The sequence below is a fragment of the Macaca nemestrina genome, chromosome 20 (genome assembly GCF_043159975.1).
Source record: "Macaca nemestrina isolate mMacNem1 chromosome 20, mMacNem.hap1, whole genome shotgun sequence".
Taxonomy (NCBI): Eukaryota; Metazoa; Chordata; class Mammalia; order Primates; family Cercopithecidae; genus Macaca; species Macaca nemestrina.
The window spans coordinates 19,062,651-19,086,628 of record NC_092144.1 but is presented as its reverse complement, the minus strand read 5'-3'; the positions used below and the strand labels follow the sequence as shown (position 1 = coordinate 19,086,628).

General features: G+C 45.5%; 1 protein-coding gene across 8 annotated transcripts in view; it reads left to right on the top strand.

The window, feature by feature from the left end:
- Window positions 1-5,814: 5,814 nt before the first annotated feature.
- LOC105484732 (zinc finger protein 14) overlaps window positions 5,815-23,978 on the top strand; it is a 51,699-nt gene continuing 33,535 nt past the window's right edge. For 4 of the 8 annotated variants that reach the window (XR_989703.3, XR_011617362.1, XR_011617363.1 and 1 more), the window contains exons 1-3: window positions 5,815-5,995; window positions 23,068-23,194; window positions 23,406-23,466. Coding sequence is in view for 1 of the 8 variants with exons in the window: in XM_011746993.2 (XP_011745295.1) it covers window positions 5,993-5,995; window positions 23,068-23,194; window positions 23,406-23,466 (191 nt within the window). In the remaining 7 variants the exon portion in view is untranslated. Of the gene's footprint in view, window positions 5,996-18,816; window positions 18,897-19,498; window positions 21,982-23,067; window positions 23,195-23,405; window positions 23,467-23,978 lie in introns of those variants that run through there. The other 4 variants (XR_011617365.1, XR_011617366.1, XR_011617367.1 and 1 more) reach the window with 4 other exon arrangements.

Sequence of the window (23,978 nt, the reverse complement as noted above, 5' to 3'; positions counted from 1 at the left end):
GCCTAGAAAAGAGCCCTACATGTACAACACACAGACACCGACGTGTCTCTGACTGCTGCATGACACACAGGCAGGCGGGTAGGCGTTTGGCACGGTAATATTTTGGGGTCACAGCACCCACAAAGGTCCCAGAGTCAGCGTCCTTTGCCCCCTGAACTGTCCACCTGAGTCTGTGTGATGTGTCTGTGCATGTGAGCATCACATGTGGGTGAACACATGTGTGAGTGCATGTGTCACTCCTCAGGCCAGGCCTGGCTGCCCCACTCACGTGCACACCCACGTCCTCATCACTGTCACCCCAGGGCCCATGGTCAGCATCAGAGCATCCATGGGTGCTGCTCAGTCTCTGCTGTCTCCACATGGGTCTGTCCTGGGGATGTAGACAGAGTGGGGGCAGAGGACAGAGAGCTGGCCCCTCCCTTGGGGGACTCAGGTAGTATGTAAAGTGCTAGGTCTGAGGGGCAGGCCTGGATTCAACTCACCTTCTCACCTCCTCCTCCCAGTAGACCTCCGGGGGGCTGTGACTCAGGGATGGCGGCAAGGAGGCATCAGGGACAAACTGCCTACCTGAGGTCACCCAGCAGCCAACTGACCAGACCCCACTGACCCAGTCCCCGCTGACCAGGTACCACTGGTAAGTTCCCCAATGACAAGGCCCCCACTGAACCAGGCCTTGGATGACCAAGTCCCCGTTAACCAATCCTCCCTGACCAGCTTCCTTTTTTTTTTTTTGGACATCTTTTTTTAACTTTTTTTTTTTTTCTTTTTTTTTGAGACAGGGTCTCACTCTGTCGCCCAGGCTGGAGTGCAGTGGCACGATCTTGGCTTACTGCAGAGTTGACCTCCTGGGCTCAAATGATTCTCCCACCACAGCCTCCTGAGTAGCTGGGACTATAGGTGCACATCACCACACCCGGCTACTTTTTGTATTTTTAGTAGAGAGGGGGTTTTGCCATATTGCCAAGGCTGGTCTAGAACTCCTGAACTCAAGCGATCCTCCCGCTTGGGCCTCCCAAAGTGCTGTGATTACAGAGATGAGTCACCACTCCCAGCCCCTGACCAGGTTCCTAATGACAAGGCCCCCGCTGATCAGACCCCTGACACGCAGTGCCCAAAGTCCTCTACCAGTGCCCCCTGACTCAGCCCACAGACCCTCTTCCTGTGGCTGCACCCGCAGGCCAGCCCCTGGGGGTCTTCTCAGGACAGGGCTCCTCATCCAGGACAGTCAGCCTCAGGCTCCAGGTGTCCCCACAAGACTCTCTGGGTCCGTCTCCAAGGGGATAATGAGGGGTCCTGGCACCAGCTGGACATGTCACCCGGCCCTGTTCCTGAGCCTTGGAGCCAGAGGAACAGAGAGATGTTTGTCAGACCAGGCTCCCCCTTCTGCTGGGCCTCCCAGGGCCCTTCCAGCAGAGCCTGGATCTAGAGACACAGTAGCGGCAGCGTGGTAGCCAGCCCAGGACCCCCCAGGCTGGGCTGAGGACCACATACAGAGACTCTCCCCAGGCAGCCCGGAGACCCTTTGCTAGTTTCACCACACCTGAGCAGATGGGCAGCTGTTCTTCCCACTGGGGCCCTAGTGAAGCGCAGGGAGGGAGCTTTCCACCCCTGCTTCTAAGAAAAATGGCTGGTTCCAGGGCTGGAGCAGAGAAAATACAAGATAAGCTTGAAACATCTTATGTTCATCATCTTATGTTAGGCCAGAAAGTAGGGAAGTGCTCAAAGGAAACCAGTGACAGAGCAAAAACACATTAAGTCAGGCTGACATGACTACCACATCAGGGGGCATTTGAGCAGCAAAATAACATGCTTTCCTTCCCTTCTCCCCTCTTCGTTAGTTTTATTTTGTTTTAGTTCTTTATCCACGTTGAAGGAATGAACAAATAAGAAAGCCATCATTTGGGGCCAGGTGAAGTGGCTCATGCCTGTAATCCCAGAACTTTGGGAGGCAGAGGTGGGGGATCACTTGAGGCCAGGAGTTTGAGACCAGCCTGAGCAACATAGTAAGACCCCATCTCTACAAAAATGAAAAAATTAGCCAGGCGTGGGAGCACAGGCCTGTGGCCCCAGCTACTCAGGAGGCTGAGGTGGGAGGACCGCTTGAGGCGAGGTTGCAGTGAGCTACGATCACACGGCTGCGCTCCAGCCTGGGTGACAGAGGGAGACCCCCTCTCATAAAAAAGAAACAACAAAACAAAAAAAAGAGTGAAAGAGGAAAGAAGAATTGGACGAAGTGGGGAGATTATCTCATACTTTAAAAGGGTAAAACCACTACTGGGCATTTGGCTGAGAATATAAAATGAAGTAGAGACAAGATAAAGTATACAGATCACATAACTGATATAATAAACAAATTTATTAAACTCTGTCTTTTCCTTATGTGTTATTAGCATAACTATTATGATAGTTTGACCTGAATTAAAATACAGAGTAGATAAGCATGGCCATGGTGATACAAACAGGCTTATTTTTAGTTAAGAAGAAAGGCAATTCAGCTGGGCGCGGTGGCTCACACCTGTAATCCCAACACTTTGAGAGGCCGAAGCAGGTGGACTATCTGAGGTCAGGGGTTCAAGACCAGCCTGGCCCCTGGCCAACATAGTGAAACCCCATCTCTACTAAAAATACAAAAATTAGCTGGGCATGGTGGTGCGTGGCTGTAATCCCAGCTATTAGGGAGGCTGAGGCACGAGAATCACTTGAACTGGGGAGGTGGAGGTTGCAGTGAGCCGAGATTGCAGCACTGCACTCCAGCCTGGGCGACAGAGTGAGACTCCGTCTCAAAAAAAACAAGAAAGGCAACTCAATATTCTGCTGAGACACAATGTTCCATCACATAAAAAGTTAAAGGCTTAGGAATATTATTTTAGCTTTGAGGTATCTGTATTACCACATTTAGACAGAGTCCCTAAATTGGCCAGGCATGGTGGCTCACACCTGTATCCCAGCACGCTGGGAGGCCAAGGCACGTGGATCACTTGAGGCCAGGAGTTCAAGACCAGCTTGGGCAACATGGTGAAACCCCATCTCTACTAAAAATACAAAAATTAGCCAGACGTGGCGGTGCATGCCTATAATCCCAGCTACTGGGGAGGCTGAGGCAGGAGAATCGCTTGAACTCAAGGTTGCAGTGAGCCGAGATTGCACCACTGCACTCCTGCCTGGGCAACAGAGCAAGACACTGCCTCAAAAAAAAAAAAAAAAAAAAAAAAGCTTTATTTAAAAAATTTTTAAAGAGTTCCTAAATCGGCCAGGCACGATGGCTCATGCCTGTAATCCCAGCACTTTGGGAGGCCTTGGTGGGAAGATTACTTGAGGTCAGGAGTTCGAGACCAACCTGGCTAACATAAGGAAACCCCGTCTCTACTAAAAATACAAAAATAAGCCAGGCATGGTGGCGCATGCCTGTGATCCCAGCTACTCGGGAAGCTGAGGCAGCAGAATTGCTTAAACGTGGGAGGTGGAGGTTGCAGTGAGCCGAGATCGTGCCACTGTACTCCAGCCTAGGCAACAAAGTGAAACTCTGTCTAAAAAGAGAGAGAGAGAGAGAGAGAGAGATAAATTGGTGAGGAGGGCATGACCAGCAGTTCAGTAATGGCAGAGAAAAAAACAGACAGGGAAAAGGGCTAAAGTTGGAGAGCTAACCTTACCTCACTCTAAGAGCTGGCTAACCTCACTCTAAGTCTCAGCTCAGGCGTGATCTCAGAGCGTGACCCTGTCTCAAAAAATAACAAAAATAAATAAAATATCAATGCCTAGTATAGGATGAATATTTGTGTGTGTGTGTGAGACAGGGTCTTGATCCGTCACCCAGGCTGGAGTGCAGTGGCACGATCATGGCTCACTGCAGCCTCAACCTCCCAGCCTCAAGTGATCCTCCTGCCTCCGCCTCCTGCATATCTGGGACTACAGGTGTGCGCCACCACACTCAACTGATTTTTTAATTTTTTTGTAGAGACAGGGTCTCAGAATGTTGGCCTGGGCTGGTCTCAAACTCCTGACCTCAAGCGATCCTCCTGCCGCAGCCTCCCAAAGTACTGGGATTACAAACGTGAACCACCATGCCCAGCAAAATTGATAACTTTTGTGTTTCAAAGGACACCATCAAAAAAGTGAGGATCCTTGTGCACTGTTGGTGGGAATGAAAAATGCTATGGCTGCTAGGAAAAAAGAGTATGGCCATTCCTTATATAAATAATAAATACAAAGTAATCATATGATCCAGGAAGTCTGCTTCTGAGCATACCTTAAAAAAACTGAAAGCAGCAACTCACATATTTGTTCACCCATGTTCACAGGAATATGATTTACCACAGCCAAAGGTGGAAGCAACCTAAGTGTCCATGAAAGGATAAATAAGGCCGGGGGAGGTGGCTCATGCCTGTAACCCCAGCGCTTTGGGGGACCAAGGTGGGCAGATCTCTTGACCCTAGGAGTTTGAGACCAGCCTGGGCAACATGGTGAAACCCCACCTCTGCTAAAATTACAAAAATTAGCTGGGCATAGTGGCACACGCCTGTAACCCCAGCTACTTGGGAGGCTGAGCCGTGAGGATCGCTTGAGCCCAGGAGGTGGAGTGCAGTGAGCCGAGATCGCGCCATTGCACTCCAGTGAAGCGACAGAGCAAGACTCTGTCTCAAAAATAAATAAATAAATAAATAAATAAATAAATAAATAAATAAATGGATAAATAGATCCAGATATGTGATATCTACGTACAATAGGATATAATTCGACATTAAAAAGAAATAAATTGGGGACATGTGCAGTGGCTTATGCTCCCAGCACTTTGAGAAGCCAAAGAAGGCGGATCACCTGAGGTCAGGAGTTCCAGACCAGCCTGGCCAACATGGTGAAACTCCATCTCTACTAAAATACAAAAATTAGCCGGAGTAGTGGCGGGCACCTGTAATTCCAGCTACTCAGAAAGCTGAGGTAGGAGAATCGCTTGAACCTGGGAGGCAGAGGTTGCCGTGGCTGAGCACCACTGCACTCCAGCCTGGGCAACAAGAGCGAAACTCCATCTCCAAAGAAAACAAAAAGTAAATTGGCCAGTGGCAGTGGCTCACACCTGTAATCCCAGCACTTTTAGAGGTTGAGGCAGGAGGATCGCTTGAACCTAGGAGTTCGAGACCAGCCTGGGCAACATAAGGAGATGCACATCTCTACAAAAAATAAAAAAATTTAAAAAAGTAATTAGCCAGGCTTGGTGGTGTGTGCCTGTGGTCCCAGATACTTAGGAGGCTCAGGTTGGAGGCTTGCTTGAGTCCAGGAGTTGAAGACTGCAGTGAGCAATGATCACACCACTGCACTTCAGCCTGGGCCACAGAGCAAAAGCCTGTCTTTTAAGAAAAAAAGAAGAGGTAAATTCTAACACATACTACAAGGTGAAGCTCGAGGACATTATGCTAAGTGAAATAAACACGTCAGAAAAGGACAAATACTTTATGATGCCATTTACATGAGATACCCCCAGTCAAATTCACGAATTCAGACAGTAGAATGGAGGTTGCAAAAGACCTTGAGGGAAGGGGTGCACGGGGAGTTGTGCAACGAGACAGGTATCAGGGTTGCAAGATGAAAACAATTCTGGAAATTGGCTTCACAATCTGAATGTATTTTAACAGTACTGAAGAGAACACTTAAAATGGATGGGAGGCAAATAATACATTCGGCTTAAATGCAAACGTCCTGGCAGGGACAAACCGGACTGAAGCCAGGCCAGTTCAACCACGCCCCTTCCTGCTCCCTTGTCACTCAGTGACAAAGAGGCGGGGCCATTGGATCTGTCCAATCAGGACCTCAGCTGAAAAGATGGAGGGGCACGCTGCGCATGCGCAGTGCGGACGTCGCCATTCCTGGCCCCTGGCAAGATTGCGTTTCACCTGCTTCTGAGGGCGAAGGTGGCTCCGGGGCATCCTTTGTCGCGCCGTGACCTGCAGCTACTGACAGATCCATAGGGAGGACACCGGGACTTCCCGGACTCTGGGAAATGGTGAGTGTGCGGGGCCAGTGTCCGAGGGGAGGTTTCTGGTTGGAACCGTCCGTGGCCGAGGCCGGGGACCTCCTTGCAGTCAACTCCGGGGTCTGCAGACCCGGGGGCCACCACGGGCGCAGTTAGGTCCTTGGTCTTCTCCGTGGGGGCTGGACCGGCAGCCGGGAGCCCCAGCGTCCTATCCCATCCCCGCGGGGCGACCTCGGCCCCCGGCCCTGGAGCCCCTCTGTGGGCAGCTCCGCACCCGCAACCCCGCATCTCCCCAGATTGTTCGGTGACTGCGGGAGGGTCCTGGGGAGATCCCATCTCGGTCTGTGGGGTTTGTGCGTTTAAGAATCCACTTGGCTGGAAACCTTACGAAGAATCCACGGGTGCGTTTCCTCACTTGTGATAACCGAAGCCTGGGGAGGTCCTTGCTGCCGGGATCAGGAGGACCAGAGGAGCTCCCAGAGGTTCCTGTGACTGACTGCTCAAACGCCCCTGCTCTCATCACCAGGGACTGACCCCCCTCTAGTGCTCCCAGCATTCAAGCCTGGGGGTGTTTTTGACCTTCTGAATGTGGGCTTTCTTTTCGAACTGCGAGGAAGGGGACTCCTTATCATAACTGATCAGAAAGTTTGTGTTTCTTGCCTTTGGACTCCTTGATCAAACATTAATTCTAGCCACCCTTCATTCTAGTTTCCCTTCGCTCTGGGTAATTTTGTTCCCTTGCGTGAATGTGTGCGATTTTAATTTTCTTTGGTTTCTGGATGGAATTTATCTTGAGCTTGTTCAGGTTTTTAAAATTTTCTTGTTTGTGTTTCTTTATCCGCGTGGTTTCTACCCAAGAGATTTCTCCTATGTTGGAGTGCCATGATGATGGAAAATCTCTCTCTGTCATTTCTTCCATATAAGTGGTAGGCCTTTTTTTTTTTTTTTTTTGAGACGGAGTCCCGCTCTGTCGCCCAGGCTGGAGTGCAGTGGCGCGATCTCGGCTCACTGCAAGCTCTGCCTCCCGGGTTCACGCCATTCTCCTGCCTCAGCCTCCCGAGTAGCTGGGACTACAGGTGCCCGCCACCACGCCCGGCTAATTTTTTGTATTTTTAGTAGAGACAAGATTTCACCCTGTTAGCCAGGATGATCTCGATCCTGGCTTGTGATCCGCCCGCCTCAGCCTCCCAAAGTGCTGGGATTACAGGCGTGAGCCACTGCGGCCGGCTAAGTGGTAAGCTTTGAGATTTGTGAGAGTGATGTTTATGACATACACCACTTTGATACATTCCGATTGTAAGTGTACGTTGTGATTTTTCTTTCCTCGTGTGGTTTTAATAGGTCAGTGTGTTTTTCTCTGAGCAATTATCCAGTGGAAGGTTCCTAAGTCTAGAGTCATTGTGAGAATTTTTTTGTTTGTTTTTGTTTTTGTTTTTGTTTTTTTTGAGACGGAGTCTCGCTTTGTCGCCCAGGCTGGAGTGCAGTGGCGCGATCTCCGCTCACTGCAAGCTCCGCCTCCCGGGTTCCCGCCATTCTCCTGCCTCGGCCTCTGAGTAGCTGGGACTACAGGTGCGCACCACCACGCCCGGCTAATTTTTTAAAAAATATTTTTAGTAGAGATGGGGTTTCACCATGTTAGCCAGGATGGTCTCTATCTCCTGACCTCGTGATCTGCCCGCCTCGGCCTCCCAAAGTGCTGGGATTACAGGCGTGAGCCATCGCACCCAGCCTGTTTTTGTTTTTTTGAGATGGAATCTCACTCTGTCGCCCAGGCTGGAGTGCAATGGCGTGATCATGGTTCACTGCAACCTCTGCCTCCCTGGTTCAAGCAATTCTCCTGCTTCAGCCTCCCGAATAGCTGGGATTACAGGCGCCTGCCACCACGCCTGGCTAATTCTTGTATTTTTTAAGCAGAGATGGGGTTTCACCATGTTGGCCAGGCTGGTCTTGAACTCCTGACCTCAGGTGATCTTCCTGCCTCAGCCTCCCAAAGTGCTGGGATTACAGGCATGAGCCACTGCACCCGGCTGATTGTGGGCATGTTTTTGATGCTGATATGTCAGTAATCTAGTTTGGGTACCATACCCTGAAAGGTGTAATATATAGTTTTTCAGAATTGGAATACTAATTATTTTTGTATAAAATAATCATCAGTAAGTAATGGTTTTCCTAAGGTGGTTATTTGTAGATCATATCTTTTATCTGTCAGTGTACTTGGGTCAAAAGCTAGTAGTGAGTCTCCTCATCTTAATTCAAGTAGGCTTAATATACATTACCTTGAATCTTCACATCCTGATGGTTTGGATGTATCCAGTTGAGCTATAGCTGCTTTATGATCTGCCAGTGTTTTGTAAATAGTTTTCCTGATTGTATTGGGTTTCTTATGTTATTCCAAGTCTGAGTTAGTAAAGTACTTCGCTTAGTACATTGGGTTTGCAGTCTTTCACCATCAAGTTTCTTAATATAAATAGATTGGTTTTTAAGATGCCTACCTTGTAATCAATATTGTAATTAAACACCTTTTGATATTCTGTGAGGTAATTTATATGAGTCATCATTGATTGTATTTCATTAAGTGTCTGTGAGATAGAGGAGAGTATGGAAGTGGTTGTTGACATGTGGGAGTTAAGTTTGTGTTTAAAATCAAACCCTGCTCTTAAGAAATAAAACTGTGGGCTGGGCACAGTGGGTCACGCCTGTAATCCCAGTACTTTTAGGAAGCCGAGGCGGGCGGATCACCTGAGGTCAGGAGTTCAAGACCACCCTGACCAACATAGCAAATCCATCTCTACTAAAAATACAAAAAAAAAAACATTAGCTGGGCGTGGTGCCGCACACCTGTAATCTCAGCTACTCGGGAGGTTGAGGCAGGAGAATTAGAATCGCTTGAACCCAGGAGGCAGAGGTTGCAATGAGCTGAGATAACATCACTGTACTCCACCCTTGAGACTGTCTCGAAAAAAAAATTAAATAAATAAATAAAGGTAATTTGCATATATTGTAGCCAACTTTGCCATCCAATGTGAATTTAGCATGTGTTGTATTATGTCAAATTCTGAATGGTGCTGTGTCTGTTCATTCAGTTTGATTTGTAAAGCTTGTTGGTCTAGGTATGTGTAGCCATTTTAGTAAATTATATTGAAAAATGGGTGAGGGTAAGGTTTTTTCACCTGTAGGATGATGAAATATAGTTCTAATATATGTTAAGGTGGAAGCATATTAATGTTGGTTGCCCCTTAAAATACATGTCTCATTGAGTGGTGTTGACTCTGTACATTTTTTTTGGTAAGTTTCTCAGTTACGGTGTTTAACTGGTACCCTTGAAAACAAGTATATTTAAGACAACTCTGTCTACATAATCTTTTGTTGTTTTAGCATGTGTTTCAGAAGTCGTGTGTGTAGGCCAGGCATGGTGGCTCATGCCTATAATCCCAGCACTTTGAGAAACCAAGGTGAGTGAATCACCTGTGTCAGGAGTTCGAGACCAGCCTGGCCAACATGGCGAAACTCCGTCTCTATTGAAAATACAAAAAATGGCCGGGCGCGGTGGCTCACGCCTGTAATCCCAGCACTTTGGGAGGCCGAGGCGGGCGGATCACAAGGTCAGGAGATCGAGACCATCCTGGCTAACACTGTGAAACCCCGTCTCTACTAAAAATGCAAAAAATTAGCCGGGCGAGGCGGCGGGCGCCTGTAGTCCCAGCTACTCGGGAGGCTGAGGCAGGAGAATGGCGTGAACCCGGGAGGCGGAGCTTGCAGTGAGCCGAGATCGCGCCACTGCACTCCAGCCTGGGCGACTAAGCGAGACTCTGTCTCAAAAAAAAAAAAAAAAAAAAAAAAAAAAAGAAAATACAAAAAATTAGCTGGATGTGGTGGCAGGCGCCTGTAATTCCAGCTGCTCAGGAGGCTGAGGCAGGAGAATTGCTTCAACCCGGGAGGTGGAGGTTGCAGCCAGCCGAGATTGCATCATTGCACTCTAGCCTGGATGACAGAGCAAGACTCTGTCTCAAAAAAAAAAAAAAAAAAAAGGCCGGGCGCGGTGGCTCACGCCTGTAATCCCAGCACTTTGGGAGGCCGAGGCGGGCGGATCACAAGGTCAGGAGATCGAGACCACGGTGAAACCCCGTCTCTACTAAAAATACAAAAAATTAGCCGGGCGCGGTTGTGGGCGCCTGTAGTCCCAGCTACTCGGGAGGCTGAGGCAGGAGAATGGCGTGAACCCGGGAGGCGGAGCTTGCAGTGAGCCGAGATCCCGCCACTGCACTCCAGCCTGGGCGACAGAGCGAGACTCCGTCTCAAAAAAAAAAAAAAAAAATTGTGTGTGTAAAGTGATCAGGATCAGTTAAGGTTATTGGGTGGGCCAGGCACAATGGCTCACACCTGTAATCCCAGCACTTTGGGAGGTCGAGGCAGGTGGATCTTGAGGTCAGGAGTTCCAGACCAGCCTGGCTAACATGGTAAAACCCTGTCTCTACTAAAAAATACAAAAATTAGCTGGGTGTGGTGGCAGGTGCCTGTAATCCTAGCTACTCGGGAGGCTGAGGCAGGAGAATCACTTGAACCCAGGAGGCGGAGGTTGCAGCAAGCGGAGATCACGCCACTGTACTCCAGCCTGGGCGACAGAGCAAGACTCTGCCTCGTTGGGGGGATAGAAAGATTATTGGGTGTAATCTGTTTCCAGTCTAATTCTACTAGTGAGGATTTTTTTAGTTCTGTCAAAAAATTATGGTTCTGTCAAATAAGTTTGACTTTTGGCATGATTATAGCAAGGTTGGGGAAGGCAAAATTTCCCAAAAGTGGAAAGTTAGAGAATCATTTTAGTATGTCTTATCCTCTTCTATTATATATCACAGTCCAATGGGTATCCCAGTGGCATTGGTATTTTTTCCCATGGAGGTCTGAAAGTTGGGTATATGTAATATGAATGGTTGGTGTGATAGCTGTGTCTGGTGTTGTACCATCTTTTAGATCTGCTTTGTAATCATAATCTTTACTTCCTTCAAGTCTGGGTTGGTACCAGAATTCATACCAAGTATCAACAAATGACTTGGAGTATATATCATATTTATGCTTGTCATGTTAGTTCTTCTAGTATACTTTTGTTGTTGTTGTTGTTGTTGTTTGGTTTTTTTTTTTTTTTGAGATGGAGTTTTGCTCTTTCGCAGTCTGGAGTGCAGTGGCTCGATCTCAGCTCACTGCAACCTCGCCTTCCAGTTTCAAGCAATTCTCCTGCCTCCTGAGCAGTTGGGATTACAGGTGCCTGCCACCACACCCAGCTAACTTTTGTATTTTTAGTAGAGTTGGGATTTCACCATGTTGGCCAGGCTGGTCTCAAACTCCTGACCTTGTGATCCACCCACTACAGCCTCTCAAAGTGCTGGGATTACAGGCAAGAGCCACCATGCCCGGCCTCAGTATATGGTTTGACTGTGGTACTTGGATTGGTGTTGGGTCCGACAGATGGCTTTTATCTAATGATCTGTTTTGTTTTGTTTGTGTTTTTTTTTGAGACGCAGTCTCACTGTGTTGCCCAGGCTGGAGTGCAGTGGCGTGATCTCGGATCACTGCAACCTCCACCTCCTGGGTTCAGGCGATTCTCCTGCCTCAGCCTTCCAAGTAGCTGGGATTATAGGCATGAGCCACCATGCCGGCTAATTTTTGTATTTTTAGTAGAGACGGAGTTTCACCATGATGGCCAGGCTGGGTAATGGTCTGTTTTGATTGGCATGTCTGTTTCTGTGGCATTTTTCTATGTATTATGGGTGCTGTCCATTAGTTTGAGATGTTATTGAATGCTTGATTGTAGCTACATACATTGGCTGAGTTGCATTTATGTGGTCTTCTAAGGGGTATTTGGGAATACATGCCAAGCATCTATAAAAATACATTGATTGGATGTGTGTGTAGAAACTCTTTAGGCATTCGTTTCAAATGGTCTGAGACTACATATTATTAGTCTCTTGATTTTTCTAGCAGTTGTTCAAAAAATAATATATTTTCATCAAGTACATGTTGTAGAGTGTGTTCTGGTAATCCTGTGATTTTAGGTATGAGTTGGTATTGTTGGATATCTATGTATTTGAGGCTCAGGAATTTTTATGGTGGCTTTAGAAGGAGTGGTAGGAACAGAAGTAGTAGTAGTAGTTGTTGTTGTATCTGTTATATCCCTTTTATATTCTAAAATATTTTAGGCTGCATGCATTGCCTCCCACTTATAATCCCAGCACTTTGGGAAGTTGAGGCAGGAGGATGGCTTGAGACCAGCAACATAGGGAGACTCCATCGCTACTAAAAAAAAAAAAAAAAAAAAAATTAACTATTTTAGTACATTTGTGTCAATCCTATGTTTTAAATTAATTATTGGATATGTAATATGTATCTGATTAAACATAACACTGTAACAACTAAGATATAACAGTACTCGGTCTTGAGGTTCCAAGATTAGGCCGAATAGGAACAGCTCCAGTCTACAGCTCCCAGCGTGAGCAACACAGAAGATTTCTGTGTTTCCAACTGAGGTGATTTCTGCATTTCCAACTGAGGTACTGGGTTCATCTCACTGGGGTTTGTTAGACAGTGGGTGCCACCCACAGAGCAGGGCGGGGCGTCGCCTCACCCAGGAAGCACAAGGGGTCGGGATATTCCCTTTCCTAGCCAAGGGAAGCCATGACAGACGGTATCTGAAAAATCAGGACTCTCCCACCCTAATACTGCACTTTTCCAACAGTCTTAGCAAATGGCACACCAGGAGATTATATCCTGCACCTGGCTCGGAGGGTCCCATGCCCACAGAGCCTCACTCACTGCTAGCACAGAAGTCTGAGATTGAACTGCAAGGTGGCAGCGAGGCTGGGGGAGGGGCGTCCACCATTCCTGAGGCTTGAGTAAGTAAACAAAGCGGCTGGGAAGCTGGAACTGGGTGGAGCCCACTGCAGCTCAAGGAGGCCTGCCTGCCTCTGTAGACTCCACCTCTGGGGGCAGGGCATAGCTGAACAAAAGGCAGCAGAAACTTCCCTGTCTGACAGCTTTGAAGAGAGTAGTGGTTCTCTCAACACAGAGTTTGAGATCTGAGAATGGACAGAGTGCCTCCTCAAGTGGGTCCTGGACCCCCAAGTAGCCTAACTGGGAGAGACCTCCCAGTAGGGGCTGACTGACACCTCATACAGCCAGGTGTCCCTCTGAGATGAAGCTTCCAGAGGAAGGATCAGGCAACAACATTTGCCATTCTTCAATATTTGCTGTTCTGCAGCCTCTGCTGGTGATAGGCAGGCAAACCGGGTCTCCAACAGACCTGCAGCTGAGCATCCTCCAACAGACCTGCAGCAAACTCCAACAGACCTGCAGCTGAGGATCCTGACTGTTAGAAGGAAAACTAACAAACAGAAAGGACATCCACACCAAAACCCCATCTGTATGGCACCATCATCAAAGACCAAAGGTAGATAAAACCACGAAGATGGGGAGAAACTAGAGCAGAAAAGCTGAAAATTCTAAAAATCAGAGCACCTCTTCTTCTCCAAAGGAATGCGGCTCCTCGCCAGCAACGGAACAAAGCTGGACGGAGAATGACTTTGACGAGTTGAAAGAAGAAGGCTTCAGACGATCAGTAATAACAGACTTCTCTGAGATAAAGGAGGATGTTCAAACCCATCGCAAGGAAGCTAAAAACCTTGAAAAAAGATTAGACAAATGGCTAACTAGAATGAACAGTGTAGAGAAGACCTTAAATGACCTGATGGAGCTGAAAATCATGGCATGAGAACCACGTGATGCATGCACAAGCTTCAGTAGCTGATTTGATCAAGTGGAAGAAAGCATATCAGTGATTGAAGATCAAATGAATGAAATGAAGTGAGAAGAGAAGTTTAGAGAAAAAAGAGTAAAAAGAAATGAACAAAGCCTCCAAGAAATATGGGACTATGTGAAAAGACCAAATCTACATCTGATTGGTGTACCTGAAAGTGACAGGGAGAATGGAACCAAGTTGGAAAATACTCTTCAGAATATTATCCAGGAGAACTTCCCCAACCTAGCAAGGCAGGTCAACATTCAAATTCAGGAAATACAGAGAACACCACAAAGATACTCCTCAAGAAGAGCAACCTCAAGACACATAACTGTCAGATTCACCAAAGTTAAAATGAAGGAAAAAATGTTAAGGGCAGCCAGGGAGAAATGTCAGGTTACCCACAAAGGGAAGCCCGTCAGACTAACAGTAGATCTCTTGGCAGAAACTCTCCTAGCCAGAAGAGAATGGGGGCCGATCTTCAACATTCTTTAAAAAAAGAATTTTCAACCCAGAATTTCATATCCAGCCAAACTGAGCTTCATAAGTGAAGGAGAAATAAAATCCTTTACAGATAAACAAATGCTGAGAGATTTTATCACCACCAGGCCGCCTTACAAGAGCTCCTGAAGGAAGCACTAAACATGGAAAGGAACAAACGGTACCAGTCACTGCAAACACATGCCAAATTGTAAAGACCGTTGATGCTAGGAAGAAACTGCATCAACTAACGAGCAAAATAACCAGCTAACATCATAATGACAGGGTCAAATTCACACATAACAATATTAACCTTAAATGTAAATGGGCTAATTGCTGCAATTAAAAGACAGACTGGCAAATTGGATAAAGAGTCAAGACCCATCAGTGTGCTGTATTCAGGAGACCCATCTCATGTGCAGAGACACACATAGGCTCAAAATAAAGGGATGGAGGAAGATCTGCCAAGCAAATGGAAAGCAAACAAAAGCAGGGGTTACAATCCTAGTCTCTGATAAAACAGACTTTAAACTAACAAGATCAAAAGAGACAAAGAAGGCCATTATATAATGGTAAAAGGATCAATTCAACAAGAAGAGTTAACTATCCTAAGTATATATGCACCCAATATAGGAACACCCAGATTCATAAAGCAAGCCCTTAGAGACCTACAAAGAGACTTAGACTCCCACACAATAATAATGGGAGACTTTAACACCCCACTGTCAGCATTAGACAGATCAACGAGACAGAAAGTTAAGAAGGATATCCAGGAATTGAACTCAGCTCTGCACCAAGCAGACCTAATAGACATCTACAGAACTCTCCACCCCAAATCAACAGAATAGACATTCTTCTTAGCACCACATCACACTTATTCCAAAATTGACCACATAGTTGGAAGTAAAGCACTCCTCAGCAAATGTAAAAGAACAGAAATTATAACAAACTGTCTCTCAGACCACAGTGCAATCAAACTAGAAGTCAGGATTAAGAAACTCATTCAAAACCGCTCAACTACATGGAAACTGAACAACCTGCTCCTGAACGACTATGGGTACATAATGAAATGAAGGCAGAAATAAAGATGTTCTTTGAAACCAATGAGAACAAAGACACAACATACCAGAATCTCTGGGACACATTTAAAGCACTGTGTAGAGGGAAATTTATGGCACTAAATGCTCACAAGAGAAAGCAGGAAAGATCTAAAATTGACACCCTAACACCACAATTAAAAGAACTAGAGAAGCAAGAGCAAACACATTCAAAAGCTAGCAAAAGGCAAGAAATAACTAAGATCAGAGCTGAATTTTTTTTTTTTTTTTTTTTTTTTTTTTGAGACGGAATCTCACTGTGTCGCCCAGGCTGGAATGCTGTGGCCGGATCTCAGCTCACTGCAAGCTCCGCCTCCCGGGTTCACGCCATTCTCCTGCCTCAGCCTCCTGAGTAGCTGGGACTACAGGCGCCCACCACCTCACCCGGCTAGTTTTTTTGTATTTTTTAGTAGAGACAGGGTTTCACCGTGTTAGCCAGGATGGTCTCGATCTCCTGACCTCGTGATCCGCCCGTCTCAGCCTCCCAAAGTGCTGGGATTACAGGCTTGAGCCACCGCACCCGGCCCTAGCCACCGCGCCCGGCCTGTATTTTTTAGTAGAGACGGGGTTTCACCGTGTTAGCCAGGATGGTCTCGATCTCCTGACCTCGTGATCCGCCCGTCTCAGCCTCCCAAAGTGCTGGGATTACAGGCTTCAGCCACCTCGCCCGGCCCAGCTGATTTTTTTTTAATGGGCTTCATTGATGTTATTGCAGAGGACATGCAAAAGAAACTACCATCAGAGTGAACAGGCAACCTACAGAATGGGAGAAAATTTTTGCAATCTACCCATCTGGCAAAGGGCTAATATCCAGATCTACAAAGAACTTAAAACAAATTTACAAGAAAAAAACAACCCCATCAAAAAGTGGGCAAAGAATATGAACAGACACTTCTCAAAAGAAGACATTTATGCAACCAACCAACACATGAAAAAATGTTCATCATCACTGGTCATCAGAGAAATGCAAATCAAAACCACAGTGAGATGCCATCTCACACCAGTTAGAATGGCAATCATTAATAAGTCAGGAAACAACAGATACTGGAGAGGATGTGGAGAAATAGGAACACTTTTACACTGTTGGTGGCAGTGTAAACTAGTTCAACCATTGTGGAAGACAGTGTGGCGATTCCTTAAGGATCTAGAACTAGAAATACCATTTGACCCAGCCATCCCATTACTGGGTATATACCCAAAGGATTATAAATCATGCTGTTATAAAGACACATGCACATGTATGTTTATTGCGGCACTATTCACAATAGCAAAGACTTGGAACCAACCCAGATGTCCATCAGTGACAGACTGGATTAAGCAAATGTGGCACATATATACCATGGAATACTGTGCAGTCATAAAAAAGGATGAGTTTTGTAATCCCAGCACTTTGGGAGGCCGAGACGGGTGGATCATGAGGTCAGGAGATCGAGACCATCCTGGCTAACCCGGTGAAACCCCATCTCTACTAAAAAAATACAAAAAACTAGCCGGGTGAGGTGGCGGGCGCCTGTAGTCCCAGCTACTTCGGAGTCTGAGGCAGGAGAATGGCGTAAACTCGGGAGGCGGAGCTTGCAGTAAGCTGAGATCCGGCCACTGCACTCCAGCCTGGGCGACAGAGCAAGACTCCATCTCAGAAAAAAAAAAAAAAAAAGGATGAGTTCATGTCCTTTTCAGTGACATGGATGAAGCTGGAAACCATCATTCTGAGCAAACTATCGCAAGGACAAAAAAACAGACTCCGCATGTTCTCACTCACAGGTGGGAATTGAACAATGCGAACACTTGGACATAGGGTGGGAAACATCCCACACCAGGGCCTGTCATGGGGGTGGAGGGAGGCGGCAGGGATAGCATTAGGAAATATACCTAATGTAAATGATGAATTAACGGGTGCAGCACACCAACATGATACATGTATACATATGTAACAAACCTGCACGTTGTGCACATGTACCCTAGAACTTAAAGTATAATAAAAAAAAGATAATAACAGTGCTCAATGGGTAAGTTTCATCCTAAACTCTTCCTTAAGCAGCATAGTAGAGAGCTGTTACTAGCAGCAGTATGTGTCAAGAGAAATATGTGTTTTCTCCTCTCTCATTAAGCAGTTAAGCAATACAACTTATATAACAGGTTAGTAGCCAAGCCAGACCACCGCAGCCCTTGGAGTCTGCAGGTTCACCTAAGCCTCCAATGGTTCCTAATGCTGCATTTAGTTCACAAATTTAAGGAATAGAAACCTGGCTGTGGCACCTAGGTTCTACCAGGTCTGGTCTGACATCCATTCTGAGCCTGATCGGCCAGTCTGCTTCAACTAAGTTAATCAAGTAAATCTGATGCAATGGTTCCAAAGTCTCTAGGTGGCAAAGACAAGTCTCAAGATGAAAAGGAAGGTGAATTAGGTGAGGCATAGGAGAACTTAGAGAGGCTAAAGGTGATCTTGGAGAAACTAAGTCTCCATGCTGAGAGTGCACTGTTGCTGTCAGTCTGCAAACTATTAATCAGATACTGTGGTTGGCAAGCAGATGGTGCAATTTGTCGTTTGTCTGCAGTGATGTGTATGCTTTGTGTTACCCTGGTTTATCTGGTTGGAATTTAAGTAATAATAAGATAGTAAAGTCACTCTGATGACTAGTAGAGGTGAATGAGAAAGGCAGTAAGACCAGCCGAGAAGCTACACAAATTTGTAGCCAGGTTGTTGTTCTTTTTTTTTTTTTTTTTTGAGATTGAGTCTTGCTCTGTTGCCTAGGCTGGAGTGCAAGGGCTCACTGCAGCCTCTGCTCATTGCAGCCTCCGCCTCCTGGGTTCAAGCGATTCTCCTGCCTCAGCCTCCCTGATAGCTGGGATTACAGGTGCCTGCCACCATACCCGGCTAATTTTTGTATTTTTCAGTAGAGACAGGGTTTCACCATGTTGGTCAGGCCAGGAGTTTGACACTCACCTGGCCAACATGGCAAAACCCCATCTCTACTGAAAATACAAAAAATTAACTGGGCATGGTGGTGCATACCTGTAATCTCAGCTACTCAGAGGCTGAGGCAGGAGAATCGCTTGAACCCAGGAAGTGGAGGTTGCAGTGAGCCGAGATCGTGTCACTGCACTCCAGCCTGGGCAATAGAGTGTGACAATTTCTCAAAAAAAGAAAAAAAAAAAAGAGTCTGACTTAATTCATATACATTTTTATAACAAAGATGTTGTTTGTTCCTCCTGTAACTTCTTTCAAGGTTTTTCTTTGTCTTTTAATTTTCTCTTTGAATATGATACACCCAGATGTGGATTTGGGGGTATATATGTTGCTTGGCATTCCTGGATATGTCCTTTCATGTATATCGTTAATTTTGGGAAATTATCAGTCGTTATTGCTTCAATTATTTCTTCTGTTTCTTTCTCTTTCTTCTTTAGTTAGTACTATTATGTGTATGTTCCACTTTTTGTAATTTTCTGACAGTTTTTGGATCTTCTGATGTCTTTTTTCTCCTTTTCAGTTTGGCGGGTTATACTGACAGTTCTTCAAGATCACTGATCATCTCTTCAGACATTTCCACTGTATTGATGAACCTCTAAGGTTGTTCTTCATTTCTGTTGTGGTGTATTTTATGTCCTTCGTTACCTTTTGATTCTTCGTTAGAATTTCTATGTCTCTGCTTAAATTGTCTATTTTTTTTTCATATTGTTCAACATTTCCTTGAGAACCCTTAGTATATTAATCATATTTGGTTTAAATTTCTTATGTGACAATTCCAACATCTCTTCTATACCTAATCTGGTTCTGGCGCTTGACCTCTGTCTTCTAATTCTGTTCTTAAAACCTTTTCGTATTTCATATTTTTTTTGTTGAAAACTGGACAAGAGGCCGGGCGCGGTGGCTCACGCCTGTAATCCCAGCACTTTGGGAGGCCGAGATGGGCGGATCACAAGGTCAGGAGATCGAGACCATCCTGGCTAACACGGTGAAACCCCGTCTCTACTAAAAAATACAAAAACCTAGCCGGGCGAGGTGGCGGGCGTCTGTAGTCCCAGCTACTCGGGAGGCTGAGGCAGGAGAATGGCGTGAACCCGGGAGGCAGAGCTTGCAGTGAGCTGAGATCCGGCCACTGCACTCCAGTCTGGGCGACAAAGCGAGACTCTGTCTCAACAAAAAAAAAAAAAAAAAAAAAAAAAAAAAAAAAAACTGGACAAGATGTACTGGGAAAAAGAAACTGAGGTAAATAGGCCTTGAGTGTGAGTTCTAGGTTTATCCTACTGAGTTTTGTCTCTGTTTACTGTTTTCAGTAGCTGTAGATGTCAGAGGTTAAAATTTCCTTTGGTGTCCTTGCTTTTCTCTCTCCTGTCATCTTTGGGGTTCTCTAGACACTTGCTAAATAAAGTCTGAAACATGCAGAAGGAAACTGCAATATTCTTTCATTGCAGCCACTTGTTTTTAAACAGAAACCCTAATGACAATACTGGTAAGCTGTAGGTGGAAGGGAAACATGTTATAGTCCTATGATTTGATCTCAGTCTTTTAGTGAGCCTGTGCCCCTGAGCTGCAATGTTTTGTAATATGATATGATTGGTCTTTGTATGTGATTCCTAGCACAGAGCTCCTGAATCTCTTGAATTTCACAAGTGAGAAGGGTGAAAGGATCCTCCTTATTTGCAAAGTAGCACTCTTAGGAGATCCTAGATGACTTTAGGATTAGGATTGGTGACCACAAAGACCCACCCTTGAACTTTCAGCCCTAGCCCCCAGCCTCACAAAAGAAAAGAGGAGTGGCGATTGAATTAATCATTAGTGTGTAATGATTTAATCAATCATATCTATCTGATGGGACCTTCATAAATATTGGGGCTCTGAGAACTTCCATGTTGGTGAACATATTGAGGTGCCGTGAGGATGGCACACCCAGGGAATGCATGGAAACTTCCCACCTCCTCCCCATACCGACCAATGGGCCTCTTCCACTTGGCTGTTCGTGAGTTGTATGTTTTGTAATTAAACCGGTGATGCTAAGGAAGTTACTCTCCTGACTTCTGAGGGAGGCCCTAGTGAATTATTGAACTATAAAGGGTGTTGTGAGAACTCCAGATTTGTAGTTGGCATATAGAAGCATGGGTGGCCTGGGCACCCCACTGTGTGACTTGCATCTGACATGGGGGCAGTCTTATGGGACTGAGTCCTTAACCTATGGAGTCTGACTAATTCTGGGTACTTAAAATTGAATTATATTTTAGGGCACAGTCGATGTCAGAGAGTTGGAGAATGGTGTTGGAAAAGACACCTTGTATTGGTGTTGGGAAGACAAAAAACGGTTCATTTTCACACATGCTTCTGTGTCCCTGCCCCCAGGTCACATAGGCTTTGGCAAAATCCTAGTAGGTTAGGCTTTTGTTGAAATGGATTTTTTTGAGAACAGGCCTTCTTAAGAAAAACATGATGATCTGGGACTATTATAAAATTGTTACTTTTCCTATTTGTCTCTCAAATTTTAGAGAGAAAACTTTGCCTTATGACTCTCAATTCTTTAATGGATCTAAGAAGAGTAATTGATTTGATATTTGTTTATTTTTTACTTGCGCGACTGGGAATGACAATTTCTACATTCCTTACTTGTAAGACCCGAAATTGGAAGTCTCTGACTTCATTTTTTTGTGATGTTTGATGGATGATCACTTTAAAATCTCATTCTTGCCAGGCATGGCGACTCATGCCTATAATCCCAGCACTTTGGGAAGCAGAGGCAGGCAGATTGCTTGAGCCCAGGAGTTCAAGACCAACCTGGCCAACATTGTGAAACCCTGTCTCTACTAAAAACACAAAAATTAGACAGGTGTGGTGGTGCACACCTGTAATCCCAGCTACTCAGGAGGCTGAGGCACAAGAATCGCTTGAACCCAGGAGGCGAAGGTTGCAGTGAGCCGAGATCACGCTACAGCACTCCAACCTGGGCAACAGCGAAACTCGGTCTCAAAAAAAATGAAATAAAATAAAATCTCATTCCTCCTTTTCCACTATATACCCCACATCCAGATATGATAGGAAGAAAGCCTGGGTCACCCTCATTTGGTGCTGGTGAGACATCCAATCCACATTAGCCCCTGCCTGTATGCATGAACTCCCACACTAGCCCACTCCCTAACCTCAGTGAAAACCCCAAGCCAGCCTAACCGCTCTTCCCAAGATCTCAAGTATACACGTAATAAACCTTCTCCTGGTGTAGGGATTTTGTAGGGGCCTAAGTTGCCATACGTTCCTCCTCAGGCCTGAGCTCTAACTTCCCAGTAACCTGCTAGATCCATGAAATATGAGAGAGACAAAAGGAAGAACTGAGCCTGTGATAAATATTACACAAACAAGTTGAAATTAATACTTCTGCAAAGGAATATTTTCATTCAGCCAGCTAGATTTGAGTACTCATAGTAGAACAGAAATTAAAAGAAATTTTAAAGATGTGTGAGCAAAACCTCAGTTGTATGTAAGAAAAACCAGTTCCCCCTGAGGAAGAGAAAGAGCTGAAGTCCTTTAAAAATTGACTGCCTGTTTTTCTGTGGCTAGTGAGCCTTATCTCTCCCTTTCCCAGGCATTGTGAAGACTCTGTTTCTCTAGCTGTGCAGCTGCAAGGTCACTAAACAGATAATCTCAAGTCGTAAAACGTGTTGTTCCTTGAAAAGTAAGAAATAATGTAATGCATGTCTTAATTGAATAACTGTCTTTGTTTCTCACTTCTGTCCCCCTGCACAAATCTCCCCCCACCCCACGAAATACTGAAAAGGTAGCTTGACTCTTTGCTCGAGGCTCAGTCCTTTAGATGTTAATCCAACTGGGTCAGTGCACCTAAGTAATTAAATAATTCCTCCTCAACGTGTCAATCTCTCTGATTCCTTAATAATCCCACTGCAGTCGTGGCCTGAGTCCTTCAGGACTTGGCCAGCAGCTCCTCATGACAATTTAGCTTTCCACAGGCCTCCTGGCCTCTCGTTTGTTGATGGGAATAAAAGAAAAGCCTACCGTTCTTGAAGGTGTATTTATTTATTAAAACCTTATCCAGATTGATTCCATGTTTAATGAAATGCTGAGTAAGATGCTTCATAAGGTAGGAAATGAGTTTCTCACAAGGGATTAGAGGTCTTAAAATTTGTTTCATTTGTATAGCATTTCTCTTACTTTTCCAATGTGAGCTTGAGTCCACCTTTAGAGAACAATAAAGTTCCAAATAATCACAGTAAAAATATAGAAGTAATTGATCAGGCACAGTGGCTCACGCCTGTAATCCTAGCACTTTGGGAGGCCGGGGGGTGGGGCAAATTGCCTGCGCTCAGGAGTTCGAGACCAGCCTGGCCAACATGGCAAAACCCTGTCTCTACTAAAAATGCAAAAAATTAGCTGGGTGTGGTGGCACACACCTGTAGTCCCAGCTACTCAGGAGGCTGAGGCACAAGAATCATTTGACCTCCAGAGGCGGAGGTTGCAGTGAGCCAAGATCAGACCACTGAACTCCAGCCTGGGCAATAAAGCAAGACTCTGTTTCAAAAAACGAAAAAGAAAAAAGAAAAAAATAGAAGTAATTTCTGTGTGTTCACGATCGCATGAATTTTATGAGGAAGTCAGTGTGGACAGTTGTAGTTCTGACAGCCGAGTCATACACCAGATGTTTGGAGAACACAGAATTGTATGGGAACTTCTTATAAATCGAGTATAGATCCCCAGTACCACCAGTCTTACCCATCCTCCTGTAAACATATGTGGAATGTTTCAGAACTCAGTCTCCTTTGAGGATGTGGCTGTGAACTTCACCCTGGAGGAGTGGGCTTTGCTGGATTCTTCACAGAAAAAGCTCTACGAAGATGTGATGCAGGAGACCTTCAAAAACCTGGTCTGTCTAGGTAAGGATATCAACATTTCTCTCCTCAGTTAAATATAGAACACAGAACAAGTGTTTCTTGCTTGACACCTGTGTTCCAAGATTTGAAATGTGGAAAGGGAATCTTTCGGTGATTGAATCAGACAGAGTCACAGCTAATCATGAAACTAGACTGTAATGATTTTCTGTAATTTGTAATAATTTATAACGGTGTTTCTGGGTGTGCATTTTAGGAAAAAAGTGGGAAGACCAGGACATTGAAGATGACCACAGAAACCAGGGGAGAAATCGAAGGTGAGTTGCATCCACAGAAGAATAGCGGCCCGTGGGGGAATTTCAGAAGAAAGCAGGCAAAACAATTAAGCACAGCTTCAAATTTAGTTATTCCTAGAAAACTTTCACTGAAAATGTTTTCTTAAAAACATCATAGATGTTCAGGATGTGAAAAATAAATCACGTTGAAATAGCATTTAGAAAATCCTTCTATAAATATGATTCTTTTGGCCAGGCACAGTAGTTCGTGCAGGTAATCCCAGCGATTTGGGAGGCTGAGGTGGGAGGATCACTTGAGGCCAGGAATTCAAGACCAGCCTGGGTAACATAACAAGACCTCATCTGAGAAAAAAAAAAAAAAAGGCTGGGCGTGGTGGCTCACACCTGTATTCCCAGCACTTTGGGAGGCCAAGGGGGCGGATTACGAGGTCAGGAGATCGAGACCATCCTGACTAACATAGTGAAACCCATCTCTACTAAAAATACAAAAAAAAAAAAAATTAGCCAGGCATGGTGGCAGGCGCCTGTAGTCC